A 12,526-nucleotide genomic window follows, 5' to 3' on the forward strand; every position below is an offset into this window, starting at 1 on the left:
ATGTCCTTAGGTTAGTTAGGTTTAAGTAGTTCTAAGTTCTAGGGGACTGATGACCACAGATGTTAAGTCCCATAGTGCTCAGTCATTTGAACCATTTGAAAATTGTGAAGAACAGACCAGAAAACTAATACTCTTGTACCGTTCTTGGACAGGAAAGGATAGCATAAATTTATTTATGGAAAAAGTACCCTATAACAAGAGAGCAAGTCTGATAGATAGTAACCATAATCTAGGAGAATTTTTGGAAGGAGTAGGAGAAATCGATGAGTGGCAAAGAGATTATAATTCCAGATTTAATTAAGTTTCACAGGAGGATAGAATATCTGTGAATCATATGAGTTCATAAAGAATGAGATGAGGGAGAGGTTGTGGTAATTTTATGAATATTACTACAACCACAGGAGATCAGGTACTCAAATAGGAAACAACATGCCACAACAGTGATGGTATGCCTTGTCACATTTGATCAGGAATGACAAGTTTGCTGTCAGGATTATCATCATACTGAGTCTTCACATAATTACATAGTTCCATCTGTAAAAGGCAAGGTATGTAATAAAGAGGCTCTAACTTGAATAACTGTGAATGATTTGGGAACAAAAGGTCTGATTACCTAATTTCAAATTATAATAAGAATTATGAAAGAAAATCTGGAGTTGAAAAGTGCCTGTAAGTTTGTTTACTCAATAACCAAAATATAAGGAGCCAGTCAGGGCTGGTACGCAAAATGGGATAGAGATGAGAAAGCAATATGTTGATGTAGTGTATCTGACACACAAGAGGCTGCAAGATTATGAAGGTGCCCAGCAGAAAATATTGAATAATGTTAAGTGGGGGAGACAGAAATGAAATGAGCAGTGGGGAATATAGTGAGTGCTATAGCAGTTACGATAATAGCACTGAGAGCGAATCTGATAGAGTGGAATCTCAGGTACATGTATTTCAGGGAGAAGATGTACGTGAAAGTGCCTTGTAAGACAAGGAGTTGATTGTCATTAACAATATGTACCCATTATAAAGTGTGGAAAATGGTAATGAAGAACTAGATAAGGAATAAGGAATTAAGCTGTCCCTTTTACAAGTTGGTGAAAAGATTATAGAAAACAATGATGAGCCTGAGAGGAAACTACATGAAGTTGGTGCTAAAGGGGTGGAGGAAAATTTAGAGAAGTAGACTTAGGACAGGGGGGAAATGAAGACGATCTTTAGAAGAGGAATCGCAGTGGTGATGGTAATGATGGTAGACAACAACCTTTAGTGCTTGTAAAGGTATATGGGATCGGAGAATGAGCTTTACTAGACATGGGAAAGCAGATCTGTGCTATTTCAGAGTCATTTTGTGAGATGATAAGCAAGAACAAGAAGTAATGGCTATGTCAGTACTAGGGTTGAAATTTGTAGGGAAAATTATTAAGAGCCAAGTGATAATCAAGCTGCAGATAGATGATGTTTGAGCAATAGATATATTTTTGTAATCCTTGACCTATATGTACACGTAATTATTGGAATGGACTTGTTCAAAGAATGTAGAACTTATATAGACTGTGAACTATAGTATATATTCTGATCATGAAAGCAGAATACAGGTGGGCCAACAAACAATTGGTCGTAATGTTAATGGCTTGAAACAATACTATAGGTATATGAAAAGTGTCGACCATGTCTGTAGAAGGAGAAGTAGGGGAAGAAGATAAGAATGGGCCAGGGATTCCGGAAAAATAGGTCAAGTGATACATGAAGTGTTGGAAAGAATAGTTAAGTGCAAGATATAAGTCAGTGTCAGAGGCAAGAGTTGAGAGAAGTGCTATTGGTGAATACAGAAGTATTTTCAAAGAAAGCAGGAAAAGTTAAGAGTTTCGAACGCATGTTTGATGTAATACCACATGAACCATTTGCTAGAAAACAGTGTACTACATTGATCAAAGGAAGGGGGTCAGTAGAATAGGGAATTAAGTGATTTTTGAGTTGGAGTGTAATAGAGAGAGGTACTAATGAATATGTAATACATTGGTGGTTACGAAACAGGATCACGCAGTATGTGTAATGAAAAATGCAAGGAAACTGAACACAATTGTAGCAAAACAAAGAGTGGAACTGAGAACATGGATGAGATTCTTCAGAAATATGAATTTGTAAAATGTTTAACAAACCTGGATTTGACTGCTGTTCATTGGAAAACTGGTGAAGCATATAGAGGGTACACCACATTTTTCTTTGGGACAAGACCTAAAATTCAATGTATTGCCATTTGGGTTACCCAATGGTGCATTACCCAGAGTACTTGGGCCTAAGTTGGGTACAGAAATTACTGTGTATGTTGATGACTTACTTACTGCCACATCTAACTGGAGGAAGCATTGTGGAGGTGTTTCAACCATTAAGGAAGGAAGGTGTGACACTGAGACTGCAAGAAATCGGAATTTATGAACGGGGAATTTAAATTTTCAGGTGAGTGTGGAACATGTTAAATCCTCTCATGATAGAAAATAATTGGTCTTATCTCCTTTCATTACTAATCTGAACAAAATACATTGGCTTACATCAAAAAGAAGTAAAGGTTCAACCCTAACTAAAATATGTTACTGAGTTGTAGTACAGGCCTAACTCTTGGTACTGTGTCCTCTCTTAGAGCCACTTGAACCACTTGTGTCCTCGACGTCGATTTCCTCGGTCTGTTAACCTCACTGCCATTACTTTTATAGCAGTTATTCACTCTCTGTACTCCAACATATGTACTCGAGTGATGAATTATTCTAACACGACAATGCAGGACTTACAGCCACTCTCCCAGGATAGTTTGAGTTCTGCTGACAATAAATAACACAATATTTTCAAACACACAAAATGGTGTAAACGCGCCATTGAGACCAGGAAGTGTCAGTGCCAATATAGTCACAAGACTGAGGCAGTAAACAACTGGGTAGTCCGTATTGTCCCACTTACTACCATGAGTTGGAGTGATGGTTTATTGTATGGCAAATGCTTTGCTCATTATCTGTTGTCACCTAAGTCTCAATCAAAATATCATCAATCAAAGTGTGAATATTTCTCATAATATAATGAGTTAATTCAATTGCTCCATCGAGACACTCTCAGAATATTACATGAAATAATTATGCTTACCTATCAACTCAAACAATAAATTATTTTATGTTAGACTATTTTTTCTATGGTGCATGCTTTGAACTTTTTCACCTGGTTGTAGCTGAGGGAAAGTCTGTCCCTGTAAACTATGGTTTTTTTTATATTTTTCCCTTGTTGGTATTCTTCATCAGTCCTCCAAAGTTGCTGCGCAGGATTAGCCGAGTGGTCTGGGGCGCTGCAGTCATGGACTGTGGCTGGTCCCGGCACAGGTTCGAGTCCTCCCTCGGGCATGGGTGTGTGTGTTTGTCCTTAGGATAATTTAGGTTGAATAGTGTGTAAGCTTAAGGACTGATGACCTTAGCAGTTAAGTCCCATAAGATTTCACACACATTTGACCTTTTTCCTCCAAAGTTCTCGGCAGTGCACTTAGAACACCAGCCATGATGTCTCACTTTTTTGTGCATATCTTCTCACTACTGTGCAATCATGGCTCCTCGTTGTCCCTGCCAGCTACTATCAGTTCTGATTATCACACTCAATCAAAATTTAAATATCTTGTGATTGCAACCCCAGATCATAGTATGGCATTCACCAATCTCACGTACCACTACTGTGATAATGGCAAACTTAGTAACTCTGAAATGAATGTTTACAGTGAGATGACATACCACTGCCAAATTTCAAGTTCTGGTAACTGAAGGTATCATGCCTGCCAAAATAATAGAGGCCATGAAAGGATGTTCCAAACCAAGGAATAGAAAACAGCTGAAGTCATTTTAGAGATCTGTAGGTTTTATAGAAATTTGGCGCCAGAGCAATTATTCCATGATCCAAATATGAACCTATTACTGAGTCCAAACAGAACACATGAATGGAATGAAAAATTTCAGGGAGCATTTGAAGGAAGAATTTAGTGAAGATGGAATATTATATCACCCAAGGTGGAGCAGGCCCTTCTGTATGAGTCAGACATGAGTGGGCACAGTTTAGGAGTGAGGCTTTCTGGTGTTGAGAATATTCAGTCAATTGCATTCGCAAATTACACTTTGCCTTGGAATGCAAATAATTATAGTGTCTCAGAGTGCAAGGCCTTAGCTTTGGGCTTCCAAAATCTCAGAATATATCTGTAATGGCATATGACATATGACCACTGACCACTGAGCGTTACTGTTCCTGAAGAAATTCAGATTAGCTCATGGGAGACTAACACAGTGGACACTGTACCTGCAACAGTTTAAAACTGAGATCAATTGTATTTAAGGAATTCATAATAAGGGATTAGATACATTGCCCAGATTACCAGTCAGAGAGGATGGGGATGATATGGAAGAATATCCTCTCGTATAAATTTTGAAAGGAACCCCTGATGGAAAGAAAATTATAGTTGTATACAAGAACAGGAAGAAGTAGCAAAATATGGATGATATATGTAAATCAGTAAAGCAAAATTTGAGGGTAAAGATGAACTATTACTTTTCAAAATTTTATAAAATACGTGATGAAATTCTGTTCTGGAGGACCCTTGAAAAAACAGCATATTTCACATTCTAAGAGCAGAATAACTTTCATGTAAAGATTAGTAACAACCTCTACAAAAAATAGCGTGAAATCAGCGGAAGGAATAACCAGTGAGTTCCAAAGTCCTACCAGCAGTCCGACTAGCTCAATGACGATGCATAGAAAGTTAAAATGAATGAGTTTCAAAAGCCGAGTAGCTCCTCACAAGCCATGTGTTTCTGTAGCCAGTGCTAAGTGAAACTTCAGGTAGTGTAACGAGGGACTCCACTCCTGAGTGGAAGACTGAAAATGAGCGAGTTGTAGTGATGAACCACCTGTGCCCTGTGTCAATCTGATCGATGGGTTTCGGTTTAGTGAACACCGAGAGGCCTTTATATGTCACCGTGTGCGGTGCCAACAGTGAAGTGTAAAGGACTTGGCGCATGGTGCAGGAGTATTTTTCGTTGTTAGTATATGTTCTACTTATTGAATTTAAGAAGAAACTTAATGCAGGGCGATATGAACACATGTTGCAGCATTGTTGAGTGCAGAGGAACATCTCAGGGATGATGATTGTTTATTTCAGCATGACAATGCACGGACAGGCCTGTCCATAGTCCCTACATGAAATCATGGAACACGTTTATTCTCAGCGTACAGCTTCACTACTTGAGGAAATATGGGCTGCCATCGCTTCATAGACATTAAGACATCTCATTGAAAAGGTCTTCCGCAAAGTTCAAGCCGTCATAATGGTGAATAGTGAATTTTTGAATACACCGTACATTAGTGTACGTTAATAGTTGTCCAGGTAGTTTTGATCACATAGTGCATATTGACGATTAAGGAGAAAACTGACCATCAATCCTTAACGTTAATAAAAATAAAGGTCCCCTGATTTGTGCCTTTAGCATATCAAACATATTTACAACAGTAGGGATTTGTACCTATTGTCTAACATTCACTGACCGAGTACACCCACAAAGCTTATACCCAGTTGGATTGCTGAGTCAACGTTGCGCACTAAAAGCTAAAAATTTTAAAGAGAGAACCGAACAGGATGATGCATCGTTTACCAACCATAGACAAATCAGCCTTCGTAATACTAACTATTGGTCAGCTGAGAAACCCACGCTCGCCGAGAGTGGAAAAACAACGCTTTTTGTCCGGCAACGTGTGGGACGTGCTTTTCAAGAGGTGTATTAATGGTCACTATTTTGTTGATGGGACTCCAAATAGGCTCACATATCTGTAATTTCTTCAGTCTACATCTACATCTACATCTACATCCATACTCCGCAAGCCACCTGACGGTGTGTGGCGGAGGGTACCCTGAGTACCTCTATCGGTTCTCCCTTCTATTCCAGTCTCGTATTGTTCGTGGAAAGAAGGATTGTCGGTATGCTTCTGTGTGGGCTCTAATCTCTCTGATTTTATCCTCATGGTCTCTTCGCGAGATATACGTAGGAGGGAACGATATACTGCTTGACTCTTCGGTCAAGGCATGTTCTCGAAACTTCAACAAAAGCCCGTACCGAGCTACTGAGCGTCTCTCCTGCAGAGTCTTCCACTGGAGTTTATCTGTCATCTCCGTAACGCTTTCGCGATTACTAAATGATCCTGTAACGAAGCGCGCTGCTCTCCGTTGGATCTTCTCTATCTCTTCTATCAACCCTGTCTGGTACGGATCCCACACTACTGAGCAGTATTCAAGCACTGGGCGAACAAGCGTACTGTAACCTACTTCCTTTGTTTTCGGATTGCATTTCCTTAGGATTCTTCCAATGAATCTCAGTCTGGCATCTGCTTTACCGACGATCAACTTTATATGATTATTCCATTTTAAAAATCTCCTAATGCGTACTCCCAGATAATTTATAGAATTAACTGCTTCCAGTTGCTGACCTGCTATTTTGTAGCTAAATGATAAGGGATTTATCTTTCTACGTATTCGCAGCACATTACACTTGTCTACATTGAGATTCAATTGCCATTCCCTGCACCATGCGTCAATTCGCTGCAGATCCTCCTGCATTTCAGTACAATTTTCCATTGTTACAACCTCTCGATACACCACATCATCATCTGCAAAAAGCCTCAGTGAACTTCCGATGTCATCCACCAGGTCATTTATGTATATTGTGAATAGCAACGGTCCTATGACACTCCCCTGCGGCACACCTGAAATCACTCTTACTTCGGAAGACTTCTCTCCATTGAGAATGACATGCTGCGTTCTGTTATCTAGGAACTCCTCAATCCAATCACACAATTGGTCTGATAGTCCATATGCTCTTACTTTGTTCATTAAACAACTGTGGGGAACGGTATCGAACGCCTTGCGGAAGTCAATAAACACGGCATCTACCTGTGAACCCGTGTCTATGGCCCTCTGAGTCTCGTGGACGAATAGCGCGAGCTGTGTTTCACACGACCGTCTTTTTCGGAACCCATGCTGATTCCTACAGGGTAGATTTCTAGTCTCCAGAAAAGTCATTATACTCGAACATAATACGTGTTCCAAAATTCTTCAACTGATCGACGTTAGAGATATAGGTCTATAGTTCTGCACATCTGTTCGACGTCCCTTCTTGAAAACGGGGATGACCTGTGCCCTTTTCCAATCCTTTGGAACGCTACGCTCTTCTAGAGACCTACGGTACACCGCTGCAAGAAGGGGGGAAAGTTCCTTCGCGTACTCTGTGTAAAATCGAAGTGGTATCCCATCAGGTCCAGCGACCTTTCCTCTTTTGAGCGATTTTAATTGTTTCTCTATCCCTCTGTCGTCTATTTCGATGTCTACCATTTTGTCATCTGTGCGACAATCTAGAGAAGGAACTACAGTGCAGTCTTCCACTGTGAAACAGCTTTGAAAAAAGACATTTAGTACTTCGGCCTTTAGTCTGTCATCCTCTGTTTCAGTGCCATTTTGGTCACAGAGTGTCTGGACATTTTGTTTTGATCCACCTACCGCCATGACATAAGACCAAAATTTCTTAGGATTTTCTGCCAAGTCAGTACATAGAACTTTACTTTCGAATTCATTGAACGCCTGTCGCATAGTCCTCCTAACACTACATTTCACTTCGCATAATTTTTGTTTGTCTGCAAGGCTTTGGCTATGTTTATGTTTCCTGTGATGTTCCCTTTGCTTCCGCAGCAGTTTCCTAACTCGGTTGTTGTACCACGGTGGCTCTTTTCCATCTCTTACGATCTTGCTTGGCACATACTCATCTAACGCATATTGTACGATGGTTTTGAACTTTATCCACTGATCCTCAACACTATCTGTACTTGAGACAAAACTTTTGTGTTGAGCCGTCAGGTACTCTGTAATCTGCTTTTTGTCACTTTTGCTAAACAGAAAAATCTTCCTACCTTTCATAATATTTCTATTTACGGCTGAAATCATCGATGCAGTAACCGCTTTATGATCACTGATTCCCTGTTCTGCATTAACTGTTTCAAATAGTTCGGGTCTGTTTGTCAGCAGAAGGTCTAATATGTTATCGCCACGAGTCGATTCTCTGTTTAACTGCTCAAGGTAGTTTTCAGGTAAAGCACTTAAAAAAATTTCACTGGATTCTTTGTCCCTGCCACCCGTTATGAACGTTTGAGTCTCCCAGTCTATATCCGGCAAATTAAAATTTCCACCCGGAACTATAACATGGTGGGGAAATCTACTCGAAATATTTTCCAAATTATCCTTCAGGTGCTCAGCCACAACAGCTGCTGAGCCCGGGGGCCTATAGAGACATCCAATTACTATGTCTGAGCCTGCTTTAACCGTGACCTTCACCCAAATCATTTCACATTTCGGATCTCCGTCAATTTCCTTCGATACTATTGCACTTCTTATCGCTATAAACACGCCTCCCTCTTCACTGTCCACCCTGTCTCTGCGGTATACATACCAATCTGAGTTTAGGATTTCATTACTGTTTACGTCTGGTTTCAGCCAACTTTCTGTCCCTAGTACTATAGGGGCGTTGTGACCGTTTATTAATGAGACCAGTTCTGGGACCTTTCTATAGACGCTCCTGCAGTTTACTATTAGCACATTAATATTGTTATTCCCTGTTGCATTTTGCCTACTCCTACCTTGCCGCGTCTCAGGAGGCGTCTTGTCGGGCCTAGGGAGGGAATTCTCTAACCTAAAAAAACCCCATGTGCACTTCACAAGTACTCCGCTACCCTTGTAGCCGCTTCCGGCGTGTAGTGCACGCCTGACCTATTCAGGGGGACCCTACATTTCTCCACCCGATAGCGGAGGTCGAGACATTTGCACCCCAGATCTCCGCAGAATCGTCTGAGCCTCTGGTTTAAGCCTTCGACTCGGCTCCAAACCAGAGGACCGCGATCGGTTCTGGGAACGATACTACAAATAGTTAGCTCTGATTCCACCCCGCGAGCGAGGCTTTCCGCCTTCACCAATTCCGCCAACCCCCTGTACGAATTGAGGATGACCTCTGAACCCAGACGGCAGGAGTCATTGGTGCCGACATGAGCAACAATATGCAGTCGGGTGCACCCAGTGCTTTCTATCGCCGCCGGTAGGGCCTCCTCCACATCTCGGTTGAGACCCCCCGGCAAGCAGACAGAGTGAACACTGGCCTTCTTCCCCGACCTTTCCGCTATTTCCCTAAGGGGCTCCATCACCCGCCTAACGTTCGAGCTCCCAATCACTAATAAACCCCTCCCCCCGTGTGCCTGCTTGGACCTTGCTGAAGGAGCAGCCACATGTCCACTCACAGGCAGAGCGGGCGATGCCACACGGACAGCCTCGACATTTACCCTCCGCCTCGTGCGCCGCGAACGCCGCTGAACACGCCACTCCCCTTGGAGAGGGGGTGGCCCAACCGCGCCTGGTACCAGCGAAGATGTCTCGACAGCAGGGACAGTGAGTGAAGCATGTAACACCTGGGGTGTACCTTGCGACGCACCAGACTCCCCACTGCCGCTACACTTCGACGATCCATCCTAAGGAATCAATTTACTGAAGAGACTTAATCAACTTTTAACTAGTCTGCTAATTCAATAAAGGCGGCTGATCATTGACTAAACTGTGATTGCTAGCCACTTCTTGTAGAAAACAATGAAAATAGCACTACCTGTCTCTGGACTGTATTGAAAACAAACACTAGCACTACTGGCACTATGGTTGACTAAAGGGACTCTCTCTGGCTGTATTCAAAACAAACACGAAATCTATGGAACACTATTAATAGCACTCGACAATTAAAGCTTCCTAAAAGCAAAAACACACGGAAGAAGAAGCGACAAGTAAGAAAAATACAGTTAATACTTAAATTAAGGTAGCTCGCTGCACAGCAGACGTGAAGCAGACGGCGGTTAGGACGTTCCCATTTTTTCACAGTTTCGTTCTCCGACAGAACTTTACATTTTTTTTTTTTTTTTTTTTTTTTTTTTGCTATATGAGTTTCTGACTACAATAACAAAAAAAAATTGAATCCAGGAAGAAAATTACAGTCGTTTCGGCCATGTTAAAATTTTAAATCTTGCAGATGAGATGTCCACTACTTTTTAATCTTATTTTTCGAACATGTACCACAAGGTTGGATAATTTTTCTTTTGTTCACTGGGAATTTAGACTGTAGCTATCTTCCTTTCCGTTTGTACGGAGAACCTTTCTCGTAATCTTGAGTTCCTCTTTTAGGATGTTTTGCACGTCTCCTTTTATCTGAAGTATGGGATTTTCGCTTGCACACAGGGCTGCTGGTTTTATGACAGTGTTGTAGTGTCTGATGTTTTTTGCGTCAGAAGATATTTTTATTCGTAGATACAGGGAGTTCTTCCATAGGCTCTCTTGAATTTCTGTAGGTGAATTTTCCCTGTCAGTAGATTAGATAATCTCACCTAGGTACCTGAAATACGGATTCTCTCACTTTGACATACTTTGCGGACAGTTTCTGAATATCGAGTTCGGAAAACGTGAATTCATGTTTTTGGAAGGAGAATTGCATCGTTGTTATTGAAAATAATATTATTTTGGTATGCTTTCAACCCTGTTCGCGGCTGTCTCCTACTACATTAAAACTTCTGGAGTCTTTTCAGTAGTTTCGCCGTTCTTCTTTCTGTTGTCTCCACTGGCGGGCCACAGTCATCTTCTTAGATTCCACCGTTTCCCTTCTCACTTCAAAGATTCAGTGCAGTTGAAATATTATCGATTATTATTGGACTCTCTCGACATGAATCCACATTTCGAAATACTAGCAATACTGACCTTGAGCACGGCGATGTCGTTGATCCAGGAATCACTGGCGTCATAACCCTCATGAGAGCTTATGAATGTCACCGTGTGTCGGGTGCCGCCTTCACTGAGGGTGTTGGTACCAGCTAACACCTCGTACGTGTCGTCGCTGCTGACAAAAGAAATGAAGAGTGCGTCACATCTCTGCAGAAGAGAACTACGTGTAACTTGTTACAGTTAGACAGAGATATTTTCACTTAAACTGCGCTTAGTGAGATGTGTTATCGGATTATAAAACGTACAGGATTTAATGAAAATGTATTACACAAAAAGTCAGTAAAACTAAAGTAAACCGTAACTCGACACTTCGTTTGAACGACATAAACATTTACTAGGCAAGGTTCTATTCGTGGTACTACGCCTTTACATTCCTGCGACTATTGATATTGACCTTGTCAGTTATAATGGATCAATTGTTCAACCTGCAAACAAATGAAGAACTGTATGACAGTTTTCATTATTGCGGTTGGATTTATAAACTGCTAAATCTGAAGCAAACCCCTCCATTCTTGGAAGGAGGTGTTTCTGTTTTCTATTCTCCATAGGTTCACATACGAGAAAATAAACTATTAGTAACAAGCACAACGATATTTTGGAAACTAGAGAAGTGAAACCGTAGTAGCACAACGTCTTTGTCTTTGAGCTTTCTTGACGACTCTGATCATCTGCAAGGGCACCGCAAGGACTAGCAAAAATCCAGCTCATACACCTCACAAACCACTCCCTGTCTCAGACAGCCTTTGACAAATTTACAGATATATACTTAGCAATCCTTTAATTCTTTTAATTAATCGTAATATTTTTCATATGCTAAGTTCAGAAACCCCCCCATGAACCATAGACCTTGCCGTTGGTGGGAAGGCTTGCGTGCCTCAGCGATACAGATAGCCGTACCGTAGGCGCAACCACAACGGAGGGGTATCTGTTGAGAGGCCAGACAAACGTATTGTTCCCGAAGAGGGGCAGCCGCCTTTTCAGTAGTTGCAGGGGCAACAGTCTGGATCATTGACTGATCTGGCCTTGCAACGCTAACCAAAACGGCCCTGCTGTGCTGGTACTGCGAACGGCTGAAAGCAAGGGGAAACTACAGCCGTAATTTTTCCGAGGGCATGCAGCTTTACTGTACGGTTAAATGATGATGGCGTCCTCTTTGGTAAAATATTCCGGAGGTAAAATAGTCCCCCATTCGGATCTCCGGGCGGGGACTACTGAGGAGGACGTCGCTATCAGGAGAAAGAAAACTGGCGTTCTACGGATCAGAGCGTGAAATGTCAGATCCCTTAATCGGGCAGGTAGGTCAACAACATAAGATTCTTCTTTTTTACTAAGTGATGTTGAAGAACCACAGAATTTATACAAAAAACGCGTACATCAAAAAAGATATTTAAAAACCGTTATAATGTAAGGTACTCCCAAATTATAAAGAAGTATCATTCTTCAGTTCTAAGAAGAATGTCTCTATTTCGAACTTTTCCTTTCTTTCTGCCTGAGGATGAATAGTTCAAATAGCTCTGAGAACTATGGGACTTAACATCTTAGGGCATTAGTCCCCTAGAACTTAAAACTACGTAAACCTAATTAACCTAAGGACACCACACACATCCGTGCCCGGGGCAGGATTCGAACCTGCGACCGTAGCAGTCGCGTGGTTCCGGACTGAAGTGCCTAGAATCG

At 41.5% G+C, this 12,526-nt stretch overlaps 1 protein-coding gene across 1 annotated transcript in view; it reads right to left on the bottom strand.

Moving 5' to 3' along the window:
• Window positions 1–456: 456 nt before the first annotated feature.
• LOC126456353 (mite allergen Eur m 3-like) overlaps window positions 457–12,526 on the bottom strand; it is a 185,893-nt gene continuing 173,823 nt past the window's right edge. Inside the window, exons 10-11 of the mRNA XM_050092110.1 lie at window positions 10,826–10,961; window positions 457–534 (exon numbers count right to left, since the gene is read on the bottom strand). Of these exons, the coding sequence (XP_049948067.1) occupies window positions 457–534; window positions 10,826–10,961 (214 nt within the window). The remainder of the gene's footprint in view (window positions 535–10,825; window positions 10,962–12,526) is intronic.

This window comes from Schistocerca serialis, chromosome 1 (assembly GCF_023864345.2).
Source record: "Schistocerca serialis cubense isolate TAMUIC-IGC-003099 chromosome 1, iqSchSeri2.2, whole genome shotgun sequence".
Classification (NCBI taxonomy): domain Eukaryota; kingdom Metazoa; phylum Arthropoda; class Insecta; order Orthoptera; family Acrididae; genus Schistocerca; species Schistocerca serialis.